The sequence below is a fragment of the Triturus cristatus genome, chromosome 4_1 (genome assembly GCF_964204655.1).
Source record: "Triturus cristatus chromosome 4_1, aTriCri1.1, whole genome shotgun sequence".
Lineage (NCBI taxonomy): Eukaryota > Metazoa > Chordata > Amphibia > Caudata > Salamandridae > Triturus > Triturus cristatus.
This window is the reverse complement of record NC_140585.1, coordinates 790,532,625-790,557,077: the sequence shown is the minus strand read 5'-3', so window position 1 is coordinate 790,557,077 and position 24,453 is coordinate 790,532,625. Positions and strand designations below refer to the sequence as shown.

General features: G+C 45.9%; 1 protein-coding gene across 1 annotated transcript in view; it reads right to left on the bottom strand.

Moving 5' to 3' along the window:
- The window catches only part of HAL (histidine ammonia-lyase), a 269,994-nt gene that overhangs the window by 85,904 nt on the left and 159,637 nt on the right, over positions 1 to 24,453 (bottom strand). Inside the window, exon 10 of the mRNA XM_085653369.1 lies at positions 9,210 to 9,349. Coding sequence (XP_085509495.1) covers positions 9,210 to 9,349 — 140 coding nt within the window. The remainder of the gene's footprint in view (positions 1 to 9,209; positions 9,350 to 24,453) is intronic.

The window sequence follows — 24,453 nt, the reverse complement described above, 5'->3', positions numbered from 1 at the left end:
CACAAAGGTTATCAGCTATCAAATAACTGAATTACATTGACAGTCTGATGATTAAATTAAACACTAATAAAAAGTTTAATCTAACACTTATTGAGGCTCTCCTTTGAGCTCTCATTTACACCTTGGTTAACCTTGGAATAGGAGACATATGTTAGTTGCTAAAAATAACCTACGCCACGCTGGTCTATCAATGTTCATTTATTATATTGGAGTGATGAGTAAGAAATGCAACTGCTTTCTTTTCTGCTTTATATGTTCTTTAACACAAAAACACTGGGTGGCTTCTCCTTTTTAGTATAGACTACAAGTCCAAGATGAAATCAGCCACACAATCAGTGCTTGAGTTATAACACATAGCACAATGTAAATCAGAAATAATTTTTGCTAGAATACATTTACACCAAGAATATAAACGTTCTTGAATACGAGGCCACATCCTGATGTGCATCACTAACACTCTTATTATTTGGTTTTTATTTCTAAGTATATCTATAGCAAAGGGTAAATCTAAACAGGAGACATTGACGGAGCACTTTACAGAGAGCCAACTGATTTGTGACTGAGTGCAATTCACATTGGCACCTGTATACATTTCAGGGTTTTTGAATTTCACATTTTTACAATTTACACATGTATATAATTGACAGGTTTCTTAAAAGAATGTTCAGGGGTTACAGGTGTACAGAGTACAACACAGTGTGGTTATCAATCTAGTTTGGATAGAGCATGGGCTTAAATGGGAGTTAGATGTTACAGCGAGAACAGGGTTTAGAGTTATTTTCTGAAGCACAAGTAAGATTAGGTCAATTTTCATTTGAGACATAACATGTTCCAAGGGGTGGATGAAAATGCTTGCTGTCTTGTAGTCTCCCATTTTCTTTTTAGGTCTAGCCTGACCCAGCGCATGCGCTGGTCTGGCGAGACTTATTACGAGGGCTCCAAAAAGGGCTACCAGGCCAGCCTAGAGCTACAGTGCATGTGCGGGCGGGCGTGCCGCACTTGAACGCGATTACTTTCACTTTCGCGGCCCCACGGCCGCTTGGCATAGCCAAAAGGTCTCGCTTTTGGGACCTTATAAGTATTTAGTTATGCAACTGTTGCATGGCTAAACACTTATAAGGTCCCAAAGGCGAGACCTATTGGCTATGCCAATGCTTGTTTGGTATTTCCAGGAGTACTTGGTTATTGCCCTAGGTTTTGCAAATACAGCCTGTGAAATGGACCTTGTGTGCTTTTTAGGCAGATGTCTGTGTGTGTATGTGGGTCATGTAGGAGAAGAAGAGGGGTTTGCATGTAATGCTTGCTGGTGTAGTTTGCAGAATGCATGTATTATGTGCTAAAATTTGCTTTCTTCACTGTTTGGCATGCAGCTGCAAGTAGTGCTGTGTTGAGCGGGAAGAATGTGTTGTCAGAGAAGCCAGTGAATAGAAGATTACCTCACTCAATGTGAGAGAGGACAAGATCTAGTGTGGTTATGCGGAAGTTATGGGTGGCATGAAAATGTTTTTATTTTACACAAGAGGGAGTTCTTTATTGTCTTGTTCATAGAATATTTGATGGAGAGACAGAGTTCAATATAGAAACCCAAGCATTTGGTACTACAGGAGAGGGGTGAGAAAAAGGCAACTGGACGTTCCACTACATTCAGCCATGTCAATCTAGTATCTATAGTTTTAGGTGATCTGTGCTTATAAGTAGGAATTATTTTTTTCAGATATAGTTTTAAGTGAACATTTAACATCCGTGATTTGCATGTACAACATTTGGAGTAGATGTCTTAAAGTAAAGCTACATGTCCATTTATTAGTGGAGGGCAGTGCCAAGTGGTTCCATCTAGAGGTCCACATCTAATTAGCATTGGCTGAGATTCAGAGGAATCCATCTGGACATACTGCCACTTGATTCAGAGGGACGTCTCCCCAGATACTTTCACATGCAAGGAAGGAGTGGAGGATCCCAAAGCAACTGAATTTCTAATCCAACAGAACTTGGACTCCTTTGCCAAGCATGAGTTCTGCAAATGTCTGTCAACACTGAAGTGAAATAACATTGAAGCCCTCCTCAAGGCTGTTTCCTGTGGTTTCAAGCTAGCTTTAGCTTTATCAAAGCCTAGTGGGCAATCTATCAGCAGAAGAACCCAGGAAACAGAGCTTGAGTGGTAGTGCCTGCCATCACTAGAGGCACAAATCCTTTCATTATGTGGGAGTGACAACTGCATCAGACCAACACAACAAGGGGTTGTTAGAATCCTCCATGGTAGGCTTCTAAAAGCCGAAATGCCAGTAGCTTGGAGAATCTACAGGAATATGGAGAGAGACTCTAGCTTGTGCCAAATATTATCGGTGCTAGAAAGACGTGCAGTGCACCCTCACCTAGAAGAAATACATAGTCACTCAACTTGACATCTACCAACATCCACAAGAGTTTTACAACCAGCACCTACTGATGGTTTGAAAGACAAGCATTGGCATAGCCAATAGGTCTCGCCTTTGGAACCTTATAAGTGTTTAGTCATGCAACAGTTGATGTAGTTGCACCAAGGATATTGTGCCGCATAACCAAATACTTGTAAGGCCCCAAAAGCGAGACTTATTGGCTATGCCAATGCTTGTTTAGTTTTTCTTACTGTAATGTTCTAGCTGTGATTAATGCATCTGTGGAGACTTAAATGTGGCTTTTTCACCCGGTACATTGGTCTGTGTTGATTTGGCCCCCTGGGTCTGGGTCAGTAAACACGGAAAGGTCCACTAAGAGCTCTCCACATTTCGGTCTTCAGCTCGTCTTAGTTGTTGCTGAAGCAGCGCTGACTCAGAACAAGTGCCTGTGTCAAGGGTCAGAAAAGGCCAGTGGCACGAGCCATGGCTCCTAAGACATAGAACAGTCCAACGACCCCAGTCCTGCCTTCTCTGCAAATGACGGAATATCCGTCGGCGCTCTGTAGGGGCCGCCAACCAGTGGCTCTCGGTGCTGCACATGCCTGAAGAGAGGGTCGGCTCTGCTCACTAGTAGGGGAGAAGCTACCATCGAGGCATCGGGTGCAGTGGTACCGGGTCAGCCGGCTGTTGCAGTTATTTTAAAGGCTGCCTGGAAGAATTATTTAGACTCAGTGCATGTTTGGGTCTGCTTCCGTGTTTACTGTCGAGGGGTGGACGTGCTACAGAATAAGTGTGAAACTGAGAGGAGAGAGGAAAGAAGTGAAAGAAAATGAGAGGATGAAAAGCAAATAGGAGAAGGAGAACCAACAGAAAGTGAGATGGAGGTAAGAATAAGCAAGAAACAGAAATGATATAAGGGGAGGAAACTTAATTGGCCATAAATAAGGGTGTCTAGAGGGGCACGAAAAAGGAAATTAATCCAAGTGAGAAACAGGAAAGGGGGGGGTGGGGGAGTGTGAAAGAGTGGAGAAAATGAGTGAAAGCCAGGTAGAATGGGCAGCCGGTGCCACATACATCTGTATTTTAATACCGACCTGGGGACCACTTTCCTTTCTTGCATTGGGGTAGCCGACACCCAGGATATTCCACTGCTGAATATCTCCGGGAGGCAGACATGGCACATCTGCATTTGTACCCCAAGCCATGGCCTTCTCCTGCAACTACCGAGATTACCCGGGTGTTTGTTCCCAGGATGGGTTTTTGGAGGAGCGTTCTTTTTGATACAGGTTGTGGTAATTAAATGTGGTAATAAAAAATTCAATATCCAACATTATATTCAATGCAATAAAGACACATGAACGCCATGTATAAAACGAAATGACAGTGTCACTCACATAAATGATTATATATTTTTTAGATATTTAATCCCTCCTTGCAGACCAGTCCTCGCTCTTTTACATGTTTTAGGTTTTTCTGGAACTATCGATAAACGCTATATAGAGGATTGTTGGATAATTTACTGCATTTTGTTATGAAGAACATTGCTAGTTCACATATTCACTTACCTGAAGGGATACAACTAATACCGAAGACAAAACCCAACAGAAAATACGAAGAAATATTCAAATGTCTTAAATATAACACGAAAAGGGCCAACTGCCAACTAAAGAGAAGTGTTGCGTGGATCACGTCAACCCCGGTGGCATTTGATGCATTTAAAAGATGAAGCCTCTGTGCATTCTGTTGTAATTTGTCCAACAATGCCAGGGGAATTAATTAACCGAACTCCGCTGATTTTGGGCATGTAACAAAAACGTGTAATAAAATGTATTATTTTACACAACGTGGGCAGAGAGAATTTTGCGAGCACTATAAGAATGACAATCCTTCCTCTGAGTCTAACCCAAGAAGAGGGTTAGGTAACCGATGCTGGCCCGAAGAGGATGTAAGTCTAGATTCACGACCCAAAATTGCCTAGTGCCATTTTATTGTTGCGGTTCGAATCTACAAACTGTTTGCTCGCCAATTAAACCTGCAGGTACCTTTCCACAGTTCCCACGCGTATAATTAAACCTAGTAATAGTTGCGCCTGCTATTTAAAGCCTTTAGCAAGGCAGCGCCAAGCCACTGTCATCATTAAAATAATTTAGGTCTGTTGACGGACGGATATTCTGTTGTGCTCCATGGCACTGAAGTCTTAACTGTATCCCACTGGTTTGGAACCCCGGAGGTGCACGGCCAGTGTACACCGCTTAGCACAGCCAGCGGGGCTCGGGTAAATTGGATCAGTGTTTCATCCTGAGACCGTTTAAGTTCTCATTTTAGCGCCCACATTTTTATTACACTCAGTGCGCGCGTTCATTGGACCAATGACATTGGTCCTAAAGTTTACGAATACCTCAAGGGTTGGGCGTGTTCGATAGGACATTGCCCTCAATGCCGAAAATTCATTTTGGGTATGATCCGAGCCACTAGAATTATGCGGCTTGTTAAATGATAAAATTATGCGTCAGGGTGAACTAAATTATGCAGCGCAATGCGCCACATTTTGTGACCGTATTTCTTTATTTTACACAGTAGCAGTCTCTGCCTAAATGTTTCACCCTATTAACACCGATTTAACACCCACATAAAACAATTGGCAACTGAAAGGTGACCGGTAAACCTCTGCCAAGAGCCTTCCATTGCATGGAAACACAAGTCCTTGCAACTTTAGCAACTTTTGATCAGTTTGAGCTAGAAACATTTTTGGGGTAAATTCTGAAGATTATGTAGAAAATAATGAATTATGTGACATATGCGGCAAGCCCACAATTATACCTAAAACGCCGCGGCCGCAGCAGCGCACAATTCCTGTGACCCCAGATGATACATGAAACTTTAAAGAGTTCTGCAAACTGGTGGTCTGGGGAAGGCGTGGGGGTAAATTAAAAACTTTGCGGCAAGTGCGGCGTGCAAACTCTTGTTCTTAACCACTGCAGGCCTCGTTTCCTTGCAATAACGCACCATGGCATGTTTTGTTGTCACCTCCACAAACCCTCCCCTACGAAGTGCATTAATGATGTTTTTTATCCACGCCAACCTGGTTATGTTGTAAGGTCGTTTCGCTGTGTCAGTGTCAGGTATTATGTACTTAAAGGGAGACAGGATGGCTGATTACAGACAGAGTCTGAGGGATTTATGGTGCCTTGCACTTCATGTGTGCCGTAGCCCTACCCCCATTACAATGCATCCAAAAAGCACCAGTCTTGAATGAGAAGTGCACATACTAGTCGGAGTGCTGCTGGATCGCAATGCTGGGAGTTAAAAGTTGATAGTACTGTGCGAGGCCACCGGTAAGCAAAGAAAGCAAAGGTGACTAAGTTCACAAGTCGCTGTCCGGGTGCAATAGATGAATCGCGCTTTAACTGTAACCATCTTAAGCTAAAGCGCGGGTGCCCTTAATGCTTAAAAAATAAAGAAATAGAAAACAACATTTTTTAAGTAATCAGGGCACCCGCGCTTTAGCTTGAGATGTTTACAGCCAAAGCGCGAGTGCCGCGATTGAAAGCAAAGTAAATAAAGTGAAAAAATGGTGGACACACGTTTTTTCTTCTCTTTATTTACTTTGGTTTTATCGCCGCACTCGCGCTTTAACTGAAAAGATCTTAGGCTAAAGAGGGTGCCGCAAATGGTTCAGAAGTAAAGAAATTGAAAAAAATGTTTTTTATATTTCTTTACTTTTTGAGTAATCGTGGCACCGCGCTTTATCTTAAGATCTTTACAGTTAAAGCACGAGTGCTGCGATTGAAACCAAGATAAATAAAGAGAACAAGAGAGGAAAGCCAGATGGCGCCTGTGCGAGAGGAAAGCCCGATGGCGCCTGTGCGCGTAACCGCACGCTTTAGGCCACACAAAAAGCGTGTGGTCGGATTTTTGAAGCGCACTTACTAAGTCTAGAAAGAGCAGCGCATGCGCTGGCTCAGGCAAGATCTAAAAAAGGAGCTGCTGATGGAAAATTAATATTATCCATCTGATAATGGATGATACTTTTCACCTGTTCTTAACATAAACAATGAAATTCTCAGATACAGTTGATCCCTGGGTGAATGTATAGGACTATTAAAGACCATGACATGTGAAACATGTGGCCCCTAACAAGAATATAGTTGCCTCTATGGCACTTTTTAAAAAATCTTGTAAATAGAAGACAATAATAAAGATAAAGTGATTACTTTGAACAAAAGATTGGTAATGTTTACGAGAAACAATGCAGGTGAGGGGGAAGGAGTTCAACACACCTCTGATTAAAGTTGAGATAGGGTCATGTCAGCAGCTTTAATAACACATGAACTGTGGGAGCATTAAGAAGCAGTCAGAATATCGATAATCACTCTACGCACACCTCCTTTCCCCTCATTACTCCTATTTGTGATATAACACCCTCTTAACTTTCTTTAATTTAATATAAAGACTTTAAATGAATTAGTCCTATGAAAATTGCAAAATGTCATTTGGTTGTGTTGCCAGGTGAGAAACACCTGAACTCAATGAATCGTGTTCATTTTACAACATGTTTCAGAATTTGGCATTTAAATAACTGATAGTGACATCTTGGAGTCAGTGAGGCACTAATATGATACCAAGAGTTCTTGGACTGGTAGGAGCAGTCATGTTGTCCCAGAGTTAGGCCTCAAAACCTAGCATCTCAGATTAGAATTTTTTTGTAAGTGCTCAACACGGCTGGCGCTGGGCATGGGCAGTTGCACAGGGACCCACTCATTCCACAAACTCAGGGCCACACACCAATATGCTACAACCAGGACACAGCACACTGGTCCTCTCATGACCTCTGCTCATCTCATTTGAGAGCAAGGTGCCTCCTTGCAATTGTGCCCACGGGAGGAGCCTGCTCCTTTGGGCCTCGCAACCATGGTACAGTGAGGCGAGACCTAGTGGGCCCCTCCAATGGGCCCAGTTGCAAGGAGACACTTTCTGCAGGTTTTTCCTGCAATCAGTCTTCCTATACTGCTGCCCATTACGAGGCCCCATGGGAAGCCCATTGTCCCACAGCAGTTTTAGCTTTTTCTGATGAAAAGCAACTCTCACACATTCAGCCCTTTATGAGCTGCTAAGCGGGACTTCTAGATGGCTGCGAGGGAGTGGCTACCGCTCAGGAGGGGTCTGCACATAGCAGGAGATGCAAATTGACCTGAATATGTCAGGTTGTATGCAAAGTAGAGGGGCCTCGCACATTTCCTTTCTGCCCAGAGCCCCTAAAATCCTAGAACTGTCCCTGCTCAATAAGGTTAGGGGTAATCAGACTTTTAGAAAAGGACAAATTCAGCTTTGGGCCATTGAGTTATAAATAGCTGTCCAAGATTCACTACTGGCCACATCAATGGCTCATATTAGAGTAATATAAATATTAGCAATATTTCAGCAATATTATGCCATTAATCCGAGCCTATCTTTTAAGATTTGTTGGCCAAAATTATCAAAAAGGCATGGAAACGTTCCAAGAGATCAGATAAGATTTGTAGCATCCATCAAAAATGTTTAGAACACCATCCTCAACCATAAGGAAAGTCATCTCACCTATAACATTTTTTTCATTATGCACTTAAAACTGCATCAGTGTGGGGTGCAGAACAATATAAACCAGGTTGTTGTTGCTATTGTCTTAATTAAGTGTCTTGGTTTGCATGATGACTTGATGTGGGTGAGCTTGTGGAATTTTCTGGGTGAGACTGGAGCACTATGACAACAGGCGCCTCCAAGACTGGCCATCATTTACTGGCTTGTAACTTGGATAAAATATTCCTCGTCAGTTAGATCAAAGATTGATATTTTATGAGATTTTTTAATAATTTCCTTTCAAACACAGAGGAACAAATCCATGAAAAGGGGTCGATTAATTCACCCCTGTGGAACTGTGAACAAGTTGGTGCAGACTAACAATCCAGGCTGGGGTAGTAGCTAACAGGGATACATAGCAGCAATGTTCTCTAGGTGACACTATTAAAGATCTGGTTCCTGAAATTAAGCATATTGACGGAATCAAGCTCAGTCCTATGTCCCCCCCCCAAAAAAAAAATCACAAAAGAAAACATTTATTTCCCTGTAACCAGCAGTGTGAAGCTTGCTCTATTGTAACATACAAATTTAAACCCAGAGTAGATGCTCCACATCACTATCTGTGGTCTTAAACTTAACTTTTACGTTCCAGTGTACAGGAATAGCATTCTGGTGGTACATTTTTTGCGTTATTTTACCCCTAAACTGCACACAAACTGGGAAAGATTGAAATTATTTTTATAAGGCTAGAAAATATTTCTGTCCCATGAAAAAGTTTTGTTGGGAAATAATGCAGATTTGTTTAAAAGCACTGATTTGTTCGGTTTAGTTAGCATATACTCATTTGGTTGACGGTATTTTATCAGTCATCAGATTGTGTTGGTATATATTTTGCCATTCATTTCCCTTGGCAGGGATGTTGATCTACCCGACTAAACCTTGACATTACACCAACTTGTAAATTATCTGGGACCCATCCTAGCACCAAGGCAATTATCACTTTTAAATGCTAATATAATCCCAATTTGCCATTTCTCCGTCAGTTCAATTTTTACCCAATAGTCCCAAAGAGAACATGCTTTAAAATATACTTTTTGATTTTTGCTAGTCCACATAAAAGAAAAATCCTTTTTCAACTTATGTAATCAGTTCTTTGGTACATAAAAAATTATCAAGTAGGTTTTCACTGAATCCTATTTTAATCCAGTAAATATACCATTGAGACGTGGAATTCCTGGACTGTATTCTGTAGTCTACTACAATTTCAGACATACTTACATATTTTGCATCAGCCCATCCACTCTTTGGAGACCACATCTTGCCTTCTCCAATCAGGCCTAGAGCTAGATGAGAAAGAGGTGCAAGGTCTCCACTGGCGCCAACTGTCCCCTTCTCTGGAATATATGGCAGGCAGGATGCTACAGAAGCAAGCAACAGAGACACTGGCTATGGTAAACCAATAACATATCAAAAACACTTCTGATTAGTACCGGCATGATGTCTGTTGTCACTGGTGGCTGTGTTCAACATTTAGGGGACAAAGGGCAGAAAAGTGCATTCCATTAAGGAAGGGAACACGAAGACAGCAGAGGCTATCAGGGAGGGCAAATGTACCACCAACTTACTTTAGGGGTTGCATTTGCTTTGTGTCCATGCAATGAAGAATTTTAAATGGCAAGAGAAGACATAGTGCACTTTTACAAGGGATTCAATGTAAAGTGTCAGGTCTTGTATGATTGTATGAATTTACCCAAAATCAATTACAACAATCCCATAATGCTCTACCACTTTCCTTGGACAGAAATGTTATTATGTATGAAGACACAAAACCCATCTCTATTCAATTCCATCGTGAAGAACAAAAACCCTAAGATATATGAAGGTAAAACACCTTACATTATTCTTATTCATTAATTTGTAATCAATTTTCCCCATCTCCCCCTTTTTCTGTGCTACTGCTGAATGTTTTGCAAAAATGTGACATTCGATAAGTCACCACGTAGTCCTAATTTAACAAATTTACATTATTGTGTTACCAGTGCATGGGCTGGAATGGATTCATGAAAGGTATTTGATTTTAAACCAAAGCCAAAGTTAGCTCTTAATCCTTTCCCAACTGTATACTTCTTGATTCATTACTTTTGAGTTTCAGCTCAGAAAATAATGTAACTTGGCTTAAGCAAAATACATTGTGTAGCATGAACAGCTTTTTATCCCTCTTGAATGTTACTTTTACATATCGTTGTGTTTTCGAATGGGATATTCAAGCAATTTAATTTGAAATAGAAAAGAACCTCATGTTCTAGAATGCACTAAAGTGATAAATGAAAGCCCCGAACAGAAAACAAGGTGTTTTTGTAACAGAGTCAGAGTAACATATCCAAACATTTCTGTTCTTAAGAACCTATTGGGAGGGCTGAGGAATAGGCGCGGATACTCCTGATTGAGACCAATAAAGCCTGAAACTGCTCACAGCATTGGAGGTTCAGAGTCTGCTTAATGATTTCCATGTGTGTGAGTATTGTCAATAAAAAGGAAGGAATATAGATTCTACATTTTAAAACGTCTTCTGCCACAATTTTGAAAAACGAGAAGGTGATTGTCATAAAAACATGCTCTAACAGTTATAGCTTAATATTAACTTAATATTAGGTCCAAAATACAGAAGGAGACTCTGGCAACAAAGAAACACATGATGGCTCTTGCCAAAAGGTTAGATCTGCCCGCTACTTTGCCCTATTTTTCTGCAAGTGTCAATCAGACTTGTATGTGAATGTTGTCCATTCATCAATATGAATTAGAGGAAATATTTTGCAATATTTTAGTTGCTGGCTGGGTTTGAATAATTATGACCGAGAGGGAAGGGTAATGACCTTTTAACCGTTGCAGGATTTAAACATTTTTTAATTTACAGTTAGCTAGCAGGTAGATTATATCCTCAAATTAAGGTTTCTTCTATAATTTGAAGAATATTCGTTTTAAAGCCAGTCACTGAAATTGTCTATAAAACCAACGGTTATTAAAAATAATGATGCTCATCATGGTCGCTCTCCTTTGAATGAAATACGCTGTTTAATGCCCCTTACAGACTCTCAACAAACTCTAAACAAAAGGATAACTAGGAGGTATGATTAGATATTAAGGTGACCACTTGCAAATGGTTTGTAGTGGATACAGAAGTCAACATGCGAACCGGGAAGCAACATAAACTGGTGGAAATGGGTGTGCTGTGCAACTTATATGTAACATGGGCCAAGGTTACCTAAAAGGAAAACTATATTGGAACTGCATTGGAACAATGTCAAAGACCCCAAAGTGGCAGCACTCAGCAAACTGCTCCAGGACCTCAACGTGATCCAAACATGCAGGGGGCCAACCCATAACAAAGGTGCCACACTTGACCTCATCATCGCTAAGACGGAATAAATAAACATGCTAGACATCATCCCAACAGATTGGTCTCACCACCACCAAATTATTTTCAAAATATACACACAAGAAACTAAAATCAAGGCCCAAAAGAGAATGTAAAAAACGTGGGTGAGGGATATCAGCAGCGTAAGCAGGTCAGAACGGGTGGATCAATGCTAAACCTTCTTGGCACCCTTGACTGACCACACATTGGTTCAAGATCTAACGCAGCTCTACAACAACAGTACGACCAACATAATTCAGAAGGCTGCGCCATTACTACTAAAAAGGCAAAAGAGAAAGCCATCAGGAACATGGTTAAAGCAAAGCATAAACCATGAAAGAAGCCAACAAAGACATCTGGAATGACTATGGAGGAACGACCCAAACATGACCCATCTCGAACAGCTGAGAATGCACAGAAGCTCATACAAAAAGGCAATCCTGATAGCCACAACCACAGCGATCAGATCCCAACTAGACAGAGCGAAGAACCAGCCCCTCTTTGACATAATAAAGCAACAGCCAGGTAAACGTGCAGAGCCCACAATTGCAAACAACTCGACTGGGCATCTGCCACGCCTTCTCAACTTTCTTCAACGTTAAAATCATAACCATAAGTAACTATTCCCAGTCAAGCAAGTGCCTGACGCAGGGAATCCACCAACCCCACCCTCACAGCAAGAATACTGACCAACATATCCCAACTTGTCCAAGAAAACACAGAGCCCTCTGGAACAGTTTCAGACCCCTGGCTGAGGGGGAAATCCAGAAAATCATTCAGTTAATGAAACCTATCTCGAACTTTGACAATCCCATTCCCTCCTACCTACTGAAAGAGATCCAGCAATCCGTCACTCCTTTGTGAACAAAAATTGTGAACGCATCCCTACAACAAGGATCTCTCCTTGAATGCCTAAAGATGGGCCAAGCACCCCCCATACAAAAAAAAACCGGGCACTGAACCTTAATAGTTTTATTTATTTATTTATGTATTTTGATTTTCCAAACAAAAAGATAATGCGATACAATACAGAAAACAAAACAGAGCGGTGGCATGCAATTGACCATGTACATAGTGGTAACATGAGGCATATACAATTGTATAAATCATTTATGTGGTATAATCAGTGATGACTTATAGATTCGACGAGACCCCGCCCAATCTCCATAGTTGCTCAATTAGGTACATCTCAACTTAACAATCAGGCAATACAGAATCCCATCTGGAACATGTCATTACGTGCGGGTATCATTTCCCCTTGATCCCGGCTAGACCACACATTTCTACGTTTTATTCTACAGACCCAACTGGCAATGCAGTATCCCTGTCATTTTCGGCAGTATCGGAGTCCTCAGAGTGCGACCGAACCCAGACAATAAATGGCTCCCATATTTCCTTAGGCCTGGAGGTAGGCGGCATGAGCTCCCAGTACGTCGCTAAGTGAGTTTTTCCATAAGTGACTTCCCATAGCCAATCTTTAACTGTGGGTTTCCTCCTTTTACCCCAAACTATCGCTATCTGTCACCTGGCAAACAACAGAAGCAATGCGTGCAACTTACGCTTTTTGATGTGCGTGTTTTTGACATACCCTAATAGCCCCAACAGAGGGGAGGGGGGCCCCCCAAACCCAGGATCTGATTTATGGAGTCAAAGATTTGGTACCAATACTCATTAATGACCGGACATTCCCACGCCATGTGGAGGAATGAGGCAGCAGCTCTCCCACAGCGCCAACAACTATCAGTTTCTCTCAGCCCCATCCTATGCAGGTCAATTGGCATTCTATAATAGCGATATAAAAATTTAAAGTGGATTAGTCTAACATTGTAATTTGGTTAGAGTTCGGTCATTTGAGCACAACAATATGACCACTCGTCATCTGTCAGCGGGAGGGGTAACGAATAGTTTCTTACCTGTCGGTGTAGTTTTGCAGCTTGAAGATCTTTCTGGATTCACTATGCTGTGCATTATTCCGCGATCTTGTGGTTGGGTCCGGATTCGTAGTCTTTTCTTTTTTTTTTTTTTTTTTTGTAGCCCAGGTGGGGGGCGACGACCCACCATTTGGTGCACCTCCCGTGACGTCGTCGTGCTTCCTGCGGAAGTCCCACCTTTGGGGCGCCATCTTCAGGTTCTTTTTTCCTCTCTTTTTTTTTTTTTTCTTTTTTTTTAACCCTAGGCGATTGATTAATCCTTTATGTCCAATTTTCTGTACTATTTCATTCCTTCTGATCTTCTTTATTTTACCCCCTCTTCCTCCGGCCTCATCTTCCTGGCGGAGGTGGGTGGGTTCGCTAGTGAATCCAGAAAGATCTTCAAGCTGCAAAACTACACCGACAGGTAAGAAACTATACGTTTTGCAGCGTGAGTCTTTCTGGATTCACTATGCTGTGCATAGACTTTGTAGCGGTTTTCCTAATTTTGTGGCGGCTGGGTGGTAGATGAGCGTTGGTCGTTGAAAATGTGTTGAAGCACATTCTGTCCAACTTGTGCTTCCTTGTTCATCTGAATGTCCACGCAGTAGTGTTTTGTGAACGTGTGCACAGATGCCCAAGTTGCCGCTAGACATATGTCCTGAATGGGCGTGTTCGCCAGAAAGGCAATGGTTGCCCCCTTCTTCCTTGTGGAGTGAGCCTGAGGCCCCTCCGCTAGTTCCTGTCCAGCCTGTTTGTGGCAGAATTGAATAGTGAGGGCAATCCATCTAGCGATGGTGCCCTTAGTCACTGGTCTACCCATGAAGCTAGTAGCAAAGGACACAAACAACTGCTTTGATTTTCTGAGTTCCTTGGTCCTCTCAATGTAGTGCATCACCGCTCTTCTAGCGTCAAGAGTGTGAAGAGCCTTTTCTGCGTTTGAAGTCGGGTTTTGGAAGAAACTCGGTATCTGAATACTCTGGTTCATGTGGAACGCCGACACCACCTTGGGCATGAAGTGTGGGTCTGTTCTCAGGACAACCCTGTCCTTGTGAATCTGAATGTAGGGTTCCTGTAGCGTTAGCGCTTGAAGCTCGCTCACCCTGCGTAGCGAGGTTATGGCTACCAAAAAGGCCGTTTTCATAGTCAACATTTGCAGTGAGGCCTTGTGAATGGGTTCAAACGGTGCTTTCATGAGCTCCGTCAGTACCACGTTGAGATTCCATGCTGGCGGCGGCAACCTTTTAGGAGGAGCAATTCTTTTGGCTCCTTCCATAAATCTTTTTACAACCTGCGATGTGAAGAAACTTCGAACCTTCTCTCCTCTGGTGTAGGCTACGATCGCCGCTAGGTGTACCCTTAGGGAGGTCGAGCAGAGGTTACTCTTTAGAAGGTGTGTGAGGTACCTCAGTACTGTTGAGTCTCTTGTCATTGTATTTTGCAGCCCATTCTTCCTGCACCACATAGTAAATCTCTGCCATTTCGCGCTGTAGCATTTGCGTGTAGTTGGTTTTCTTTCCTCCCGCAGCACCCGCATAGTGCTTGGAGGCAATCTAAGGTGAGCGAACTCTAGGTCTTCAGGAGCCATGCCGCCAGGCTGAGGCTCTCTGGCTCCGGATGTAGGACCTCTCCGTTTTGCATGGAGAGCAGGTCCCTTCTTCTCGTGAACCTGTGGGGATTGCCTTGCGCCATTTCCTGAATTTGGGAGAACCATGTCTGCCTTGCCCACTGCGGAGCCACTAGGATCAGTGTCATGTTGCTGGTTCTGCACTTGTCGAGCACTCTGTGTAACAGGGGTATCGGTGGAAAGGCGTAGGCAAATGTCCTTGACCAGCTTATCCATAGGGCATTCTCCAGGGACTGCTGTTCTGGTTGCCTGGACGCGAAGCTTTGGCATTTTGCATTTTGGCGTGTTGCAAACAGGTCTATTGTGGGAGTTCCCCATCTCTAGAAAAGCTTCTGCGTTTCCTGGCCATTGAGCTCCCACTCGTGCGATGCCGAGGTCTGCCTGCTTAGCCAGTCTGCCTCCACATTGTCCTTCCCTGGAAGGTGAATTGCCAGTAGATCTATCCTGAGAGGTATGGCCCATCTCCAAATCTCCTGTGCCAGAGAGGAGAGGGGAAACGACTGAGTCCCCCCCTGCTTGTTGATATAGAACATTGCCGTGGTGTTGTCTGTTTGAACCAACACCCTCTGGTTGTACAGGTGTCTCTGGAATGCCTTCATGGCTAGCAGGATGGTTTTCAATTCGAGGTAATTGATATGGCGTACCGCATCTGCTGGAGCCCACAGACCCCTCACTCTGAGATTGTCCATGTGCGCTCCCCATCCCTTTTGAGATGCGTCCGTGGTAATGGTCATTGTTGGGTTTGGTGGTGTCAGGCTCTTCCCTGCTGTCATGTTGTCTCTGTTCCACCAAGTCATCTCCTCCTGCACTGCGTGCGTAACAACCACTAGATCCTCCCAACTTCCGCTTGCTTGTGACCATTGCTGTTGTAGCCATTCTTGGAATGGTCTCATGTGCAGGCGTACATTCGGCACCAGCTGGATACACGACGCCATCATCCCCATGATCTTGCTCACTGCCCTCACTGTCAGAGCTCGCCCCTTCTGGTAGAGACGCGTCTCCTTCAGTAGGGCATCTGTTCACCTGTCGCTGGGCACCACTGTGCTGTTTAGGGTGTTGATTTTTGCTCCCAGGAAAATCTTCACCTGCTCTGGTTCCAGCGATGACTTCCCCCAGTGTATGGAGAACCCCAGGTTCGTCAGAGTGTCTGTCACGCGTGCTGCGTGTCTTTCGCACTTCTCGCGTGTGTCTGCCTTGACCAGCCAGTTGTCTAGGTAGGGGTAGACATGGATCCCCTCCCTTCGTAGGTGGGCTGCGACCGCCGACAGGCATTTCGTAAAAACCCTTGGTGCTGATTTTAGCCCGAAGGCCAGGGTTGTGAACTGGTAATGCTCCTGGTTGATGTTGAACCTTAGAAGACCCTTGTGTCTTCTGTTTATTGGGATGTGCAGGTAGGCATCCTTGAGGTCCACGGTGACCATGAAGTCCCCGTCCCTTATTTGGGGCAGCACCTCCTGCAGCGAAGTCATTTTGAACTTTTGCGTTCTGATGAATTTGTTTAGGTATCGCAGGTCCAGGATGGGTCTGAGGTTTCCGTCTACTTTCGGTACCACGAAGTAGTTCGAGTAGACCCCCTTGTTCCATTCTCTGAACGGCACTGCCTCTATGGCTCTTTTTTCTAGTAGTTTCAGCGTTTCTTCTCGGAGTAGGGCAAGCTCTTGACCCGATCTCTGCCTTCTTTTTGGTTTTCTGTTTGGAGGTCTTTTCTCCAAATCCACGCAGTATCCGTATTGCATGACGTTCAGTATCCACTTGTCTGTGGTTATACGTCACCACTCCTGAAGGTAGAGACTCAGTCTTCCGCCTACTGGCGTTGGATGCTCGTAGGCTTTTGATTTTCCTCTCCCCCCTGATGTTAGTGCATTGCGCCTCACCCCTGGGGGTATGTCGTGGGTAGGCGTCCTCCTGCGTGCTGAGTCACTTGGATGAGGGTTGGTCACCCCCTCTTCTCCTCTGGCCATGTCAATTCCCTCTCCCGCGAAAGGACTGGCCCCGAGGTTGGTACTGCCAGTTTTGCTTCTGTTGACCTTGTTGTCCGTGACTATCACCCTGCTGACCCTGCTGGAACATCTGGTACGACGCTCCCTGCTGGCTTCCTCCCCGACCGTAGGGTCTCCTAGAGGGATTGCCTCTCCTCATCCCCCTGAGCTGTAGGGCCCCCATGGACCTTGCCGTCTCGTTTTCTTTTTTCAGCTGGGTGAGTTTTTCGTCTACTGTTGCTCCGAACAGTGTTTCCCCGTTGAAGGGGGTGCTAAGAATGTTGTTCTGCACCTCCTGTTTGAATCCCGAGATTCTTAGCCATGCATGTCTTCGCTCGGTGACCCCTATGGCCATTAGTCTGGCCGAAGTCTCGGCCCCGTCCAACGCAGTCTTAATGCAAGAGTTGGCGATGTTTTTACCTTCTTCCACCAGGTGGGAGGCTCTTTGGCGGTATTCTTCGGGGAGGTGTTTTACTAGTTCCCCCATCTCGTCCCAGTGCTGGTACTGGTGTCTATTGAGAAGTGCATTGGAATTCGCCATGCACCAGTGCATTGCGGCGTTCCTCTCGACCTTTCTTCCTGTGAGGTCCATCCTCCTGCTTTCTTTATCGGGTGGTGGCCCCGAAGTCGCTGGCACGTTGGCCCTTCTCCTGGCCGTGGAAGCTATGATGGAGTCGGCCGTGATACTACCCTTGATGTAACGGGGGTCCAGAGAAGAGTGCTTATACTTCTTCTCCGTCCTGGGCGTGATCGAACGGCAAGTCGCTGGTTCCTTAAAGGCCTCTCTTCCCCGATTCATCACACTTTGTAGCATGGGAAGGAATTGGCTCCTCGTCTGGATGGGGAGCAGGGTCTCGAGGAGGAAATCGGCTTTCGGCCTCTCCTCGTCCAGTTTCACGCCGAAGGCTGTTGCTGCGCTCCTGACCACCATATTGTACACCCCGATGTCGTCGGGCGGCGAAGGCCTCGAAGGGTACGTGTCCACAGGCTCCTCGGGGTTTTCGGTGTCGAGATCCTGCCATTCTATCTCGTGGCTGGTTGATGGCGCCGAGCTGTAGAACGACTGCTGGTCGTCTTCCTCAACTTCGCCCTCATAATAGGTCTCATCTTCCTCTTCGAGATCTCTCTGCAGCCCCTCGGTGTCGAAATCGTTCTACTCCTCGACTTCGACGACCTCTGTCGGCGGAGCCGTTGGAATTTTGAATTCCTTCATCTTGGCGTCGAACTCCTTCTTCCTCTGAAGGAGGCTCTCCATTTCGGCCTCGAGCCGCCTCTTCTTTTTCTCCATCTCGGAGATGCTTTCGGCATTGACCGAATGGGCCTCTTCGACGGAACTTGCGTCGACGCCGGCTTGTCCTTCTGCGTCGAGCGCCCCGTTTCATGGGTTGTCTTCGACGAACCGAGCCTTTCGGCGTCTTTCGGCACCAGGGAGTCCTTTTCAAATGATCCGCTCGGCCTCTTGTCCATGGCTCCACCCTTGGTCGTTGAAGTTTGTCGCCGGGGCTCCCTTTGTGGACTTTGACTCAGATTTTCTCGAGTCACCCTCGGGTTTTCGAGGCATTTTCGGGTGTTTTGAACTCGACGACTCTCTTACCTCGTCTTGAGTTTTCTTGTCGGTCTCTACGACCGTGAAGATTTCGGGTCCCTCGGCGACGTTGTCCTCATCGTCTGTGGAGAGGCCCAGATCGTAGAGCGACGGGGCCTTACCCTTGACTTCCATGCTGGCGTTGGCTCTTCTCTGACGTTCTCTCACCCGGAGCGTCTTCGGCGCGAAGGCTGAGCAGGCGTTGCAGTCCTTGCTCAGGTGGTCGACCGGTAGGCAGAGATTGCAGACCTGATGCTGGTCCTTCGGCGCGAACTTGTGGTGGCAGTTAGGGCAGAACTTGAATGGCGTCTTGTCCATTGCGCTCAGGGCCTCTGAGTGCGCATTCTCCAAGGGCGTCGAAGAAAAAGGCGGAACTCTTCCTTCTTCGCTCTCCGGATGTAATATATTCCTCTCCTGTGTGTTCTTCGTAGTTATTTATCGACGAAACTCGCTTTTCCTTCCTCTTCCTTCGATTGAAATCCTGGAGCTTCCCGATGACGATCCAGACCCAACGGCGGAAAAAAGAATCTGAAGATGGCGCCCCAAAGGTGGGACTTCCGCAGGAATAACGACGACGTCACGGGAGGTGCACCAAATGGTGGGTCGTCGACGCCCACCTGGGCTACAAAAAAAACCAAAAAAAAAAAACAAAGAAAAGACTACGAATCCGGACCCAACCACAAGATCGCGGAATAATGCACAGCATAGTGAATCCAGAAAGATTCACGCTGCAAAACTCGGCGTCCCATTTAAATCGCGCACTAGAGGTTGCCCCCGGAGCATCAGTCTGCATGCGTGTGTAAAGTCTGGTAATCAACTTGCGCGGCGACGGTGTAGTCAACAAATTTTCCAGGGCATTGAGTGTGGGTGGCTGGGATGGGAAATCTGAATTCAGCTTCTGGCAGGCCGCCCTTAGTTTATGATACAGAAACACCTCTCCGAACGGTACCCTCTCTCCCTCAGCCGCTCTCGGATAGTCCTTGAACTTCCCTTTAGGGTAAAAGTCCGCAAAAGTATGTAGTTTCAGCGCCTGTGCCACTTTGCTACTTATCTCGTCTCGGACGTTAGGTAAAAGAGGATTTTGTGCAATGGGGATCGAGGGGGCATACAATAATTGCATCCCCACTCTTCTCCGTAAACCCTCCCATGCCCATCTGAGAGTTTCAGTAGTATCAATTCCATCCTTGGGTCGTTTGTAACTTTGATATACTGCCACCCGTAGCGGAACAGGCGCCACCGCATCTCTCGCCACAGCTACATGTGGTTGAAACGGCGTCTGATGAACCCAATATTGTAGAAATTGCACCTGTGCACAATAAGCATACAATTTCATGTCCGGAGCCCCCAGCCCGCCCTGTTTAGTTGGTAACGACAATAGTTCCCACGAGATCCTGGCCTGGCCACCTGACCATACCAGCGAGGTCAGCAGTGATCTCAAAGTCTTAAAAAGGGACTGCGTGAGTATGAGTGGCAAGTTCACGAACAAGTATAGAAATTTCGGTAGAATTATCATTTTGGCCAACGCGATTTTACCAGCCAGTGACAATGGGAGCCTGCCCCACAAAGCTACCTTTTCTTCCAGCCAGGTAACCGCCCTCCCATAATTTAAGTTCCAGAGTTCTTGTACATCTCGGCTTATCCAAACCACCAAATATTTCACTGCATCACTTTCCCACTTTAGCGGGTATTCCGAGGTTACTGCCCTGGTATTATCTGAGAGAGGAAATATCACAGACTTTTTCCAATTTATAGCTATGCCTGACAAGCCACCAAATTGATGAATTCCCTCAAGACTGCATCCAGGATGTGCTCCGGGTTCAAGACATACAGAGTGACATCATCTGCGTGCAGTGATATTAAAAGACTGCGAGCACTAAATCCTATCCCCTTGTCAGTGTGATGTTGTCTGATGCGCGCGGCCAAGGGTTCCATCGCTATGGCGAACAACAATGGGGACAGTGGGCAACCCTGACGTGTACCTCGCGTTATCTGAAAAGGGTCTGATATAAGATTATTTACTCGCACCCGGGCTGTTGGCTTGGTGTACAACAGTTTGATCCATCTGAGAAAGAGCGGGCCAAATCCCATTCTTTCCGGGATTCGGAATAGGTAAGGCCATGCGAGCGAGCCGAAGGCCTTAGTGGCATCCAAGAATACCACCGCGGCTTGCACGTCAGGATGGAGATGATGTAGAACTGAAAAGACCGTACGGAGGTTATGGGAGGTAGATCTGCCGGGTATAAAACCGGATTGGACCGGCAAGGCAATCATGGGAAGCAGCGGCTGTAGCCTATTAGCAATTAGCTTAGCCAGTATTTTCACATCCACATTTATTAGGGACAGAGGCCTATACGAGTCCAATTCGTTTCCAGGTTTCCGCGGCTTCAGTAATGTAATAATAATAGCTTCCCGCATGGATGGAGGCAAAATACCTGTGTCATGAGTCTCCCCAAATACCGCCAACAGCCTAGGCGCCAGCTCCTCAATGTACGTTTTATAAAAGGCAGTCGTCAGACCATCTGACCCAGGAGCCTTGTCCAATGGCAGGCTCATGATGACCCCCGTTACGTCTTCAAGTGTAATGGGCAGGTGCATGTATTCCCTATGTCTATCGTTAAACCAGGCCAGCGCCACTGAATCCAAACATTCCTGCATACCTTCAGGGCAGTCCGTCTGTGTGGCTGTATATAACTGCGCATAAAATGAAGAGAACTCATCCAAAATAGCCAGGGAGCCCCCAATTGTGGCACCCCATTTGTTAATGATTTCGGGAATAAAGGTTGTGGAGTGTGGGACTCTAAGCATACCTGCAAGTGTACGCCCCGGTCTATCCCCTTTCCCATATTTGCACGCATCCGCATATTTCCCTAAAAACTTTACTTCCCTTTGTGCTTCCCCTTCATATTGCAACAATAGGTCCTTTAAATCCGCTAGTAGGGTATAATCGCCCCCGTTACACATGCGAGTCTCCAGGTCTTTTATCTGAGATTCAATGTTAACCAAAGTGGTTCTAATGGTCTTCAGGACTCCAGCTTGCCTAGAAATGCATTGCCCCCTGATGACCACCATAAATGCCTCCCACAGCGAGGCCTCCGAATCCACAGACCCAGTATTTACCGTAAAGTACTCAGTTATGTCAGTGCGAATTTCTTCCTTAAATGCCTTGTCTAGAAGCGCCTGTGAGGGAAGCCTCCAGGTGAACTGCCCACGCATGGTGTTGGGTAAAGAAAGCGTCAACAAACACGGGGAATGGTCCGATATGGTTCTCGACATATGTTTCAGCTCTGTCACCCAGCTGGCCATATCCCTGGACATCAGCCAATAGTCCAGGCGAGACCAGGCACGGCAGTGGTCTGAGAAACACGTGCCTTCCTTGGTCAGTGGATTCCGAAGTTGCCAGATGTCCACCATATCCCCATCATCCAGCAAGCCATTGAGGACCTTACTTGCCGCAGGGTGGTGTGCCCTCGTTGTACCCTGCCTATCTAAGTCATCATGAAGAATTGCGTTGAAATCCCCACCCCAAAGTGTTGTGTTACATCCAGTGGCCTTAACCCTTGCCCATACATCCTGAAAAAATCCAGGTGAGTCAACATTGGGGCCATATAGCGCCACCAGCGTCAGCAAATTGCCACCTAGGTATCCCAATAAAACAATGTATCGTCCATCAGGGTCTGTGTAAACCTCCCGTTCCCTCCAGTCAAGTCCCCGTCTTACCAGCACTGCTACCCCCCTGGAGTAGTTAGAATATATTGAAGTGTATGATGTACCCCATATTTTGTGCCTGAGTCGCGCGGATGTTGCGGAGATGAGTCTCCTGCAGCCTGCACAGATCTATATTGTGTCTCTCAAGATATGCATGGACCATGCGAGATTTCCTATTATCATTGAGCCCACGTATGTTCCAAGTCAAACAATTTACTGAAGTCTTGTGTGTATCATAGCAGTTGCGTGGGCCTCATCACCATTGCCCACCTGAGATTTGAAAGGCTCCTTGTTCCACGCATCATTCCAACCACAGCATGTCCACACACCACCCACCCAAATTGAAACTAACCACATCCCCAACCCCCCCCACCCACCTCAACCCCCCAACATGGTTGAAGCATAGCCCCCCCCCATTCTATACCACAAACAAAGTAAATCAGGGAAATTTCCGAAGTGGGGTGGCCAAGAAACTGCAAGGGACAGAATTTGCAATGTGTCCAAAGAGGAACAGCCCCGCGGTCCAAGCAATCCCCTCTCATCACAGCCCCACTTGTAGTTACAATCAAACACCTCCCTCCATTGGCCAACCCAGCACACAAGGAACAATTACGATAGTAAAAGAACATACGAGTATAAGCAAACAGTCGGTACATTTGGCATACTTCCGTCAACAAGAGCCATATATCACAGAGGCAAATCAGAGGACCCGTCAGACCAGAGTCTTATAACCCACACCCAAACCTAAACAATAATAAAGAACCCTAGCGTGGGCCCAGGCAAGAAGAGATTAGCTCGCGGGAACACAAGGCATACATATCAGTCATTGTCACTTAGCTGGTTTCCAGTAACATCGCCAGGTCTAGGGCTAGATTTCTTTGGCTTGCCTCCCACATGTTTAGAAAATTTCAGGGCGGATTTAGCGTCCGTGAAGAAATGAGTGGATCCATCATAGGACACTGTTAGTTTGGCCGGGTAGAGCAGGGAGTAAGGAATTTGTGATTGCAAGAGGAGCCTCTTCGCTGGCAAAACTTCCCGTCTAGCAGCCTGAACCGCCGGAGTGAAATCTGGATAAAAGGCAACTTGATTTCCTTGGTGTGTGATATTCCCCATGCTGCAAGCTTGACGTAGCACCACGTCGCGGTCCTGATAGTTCAATAGTCTGGCCAAAATAGGACGCGGCGGGGCCCCCACCGGCGGCCAAGCTCCCAAAGTGCGGTGTGCTCTTTCTACAGCGAACACAGGCGTCAAGTGCGCAGCGAACAGGTCCCGCAAAAGGTCAGTCACATACACCTTCATCCTCGTGATTGCCGTCGTCTCCGGAATCCCCGTGATTCGTAGGTTGTTCCGACGCGATCTGGCCTCCAAATCCTCATTCTTCGCACGGATCACGCCCAAGAGTCTATCCATTTGCGACAACTGGTCTTTGGTCTCAACCTGGAACTCATGGAAGTCGGACTGTTTATTTTCAAGAACGTCCAGTCTGTGTTCATGCACACCAGCCTGGGTCCTCACGGATTCCATCTGGGTAGTCAAGGTATCTAGTTTCGCGTCGATAGTGTGCAAGCTGGAGCGCATATCCAACATGAGGGTGCGAATGTCTCACCGTGGTCATCTTGTTGTGTCGCCGCTGATCCTTCAGAAGCCCCCTCTGCATCCGGTTCCATTTGTCTGGTCAGGCGTCGCTGCTTAAAGCTAAGCTTGGGCTCCTTGGCATCATGTTTGCCCATGATGGCGTGACAGGTAGGTCGCCCCCAAGATACAGCGTATACCAGGCACCCTGAATTTCGCAATGTGGACCCAAGCTGTGTTGTTTCCCATCTCAGGAGTGTGCCCAGTGTTCCCCTGGTATTATCTGCCACCAGCCCCCACAAAGTCAAATATCAGCCACCAGGCCCCTGGGTTTACCGGCCCGAAGCAGCTCCCATAGGTAGGGTGACCAGGCGTCCCGAGGCTGCCAGGACGTTGTCCGTGTCTCATCAGTTGTCTGGGCAAATTTGGAGAGATTTAGCACAAGTCCCGGGTGTTGGAGAGGGTCGACCAAAAACTGGGGGGAGGCGTTCTTTATGTTTACAAAGCAGGGATAGTTAGCAGTTGGTTCAAGAAAGCAATCTAGTTCACATGCAAGCTACTGGGATGATAATAGTGCATCATGTGTATGTATACGCTGCCCCTTCCGCAACCTGCTGCTGAGGAGTGCTGTCAGTCTGTGTGCTCACATGCCTTAAAGAGAGATTATTTCTATTCTTTTATTAAGTGCCCCTGTGTTCACTGTGAAGACTGGTCTCTCAGCTGCCAAGT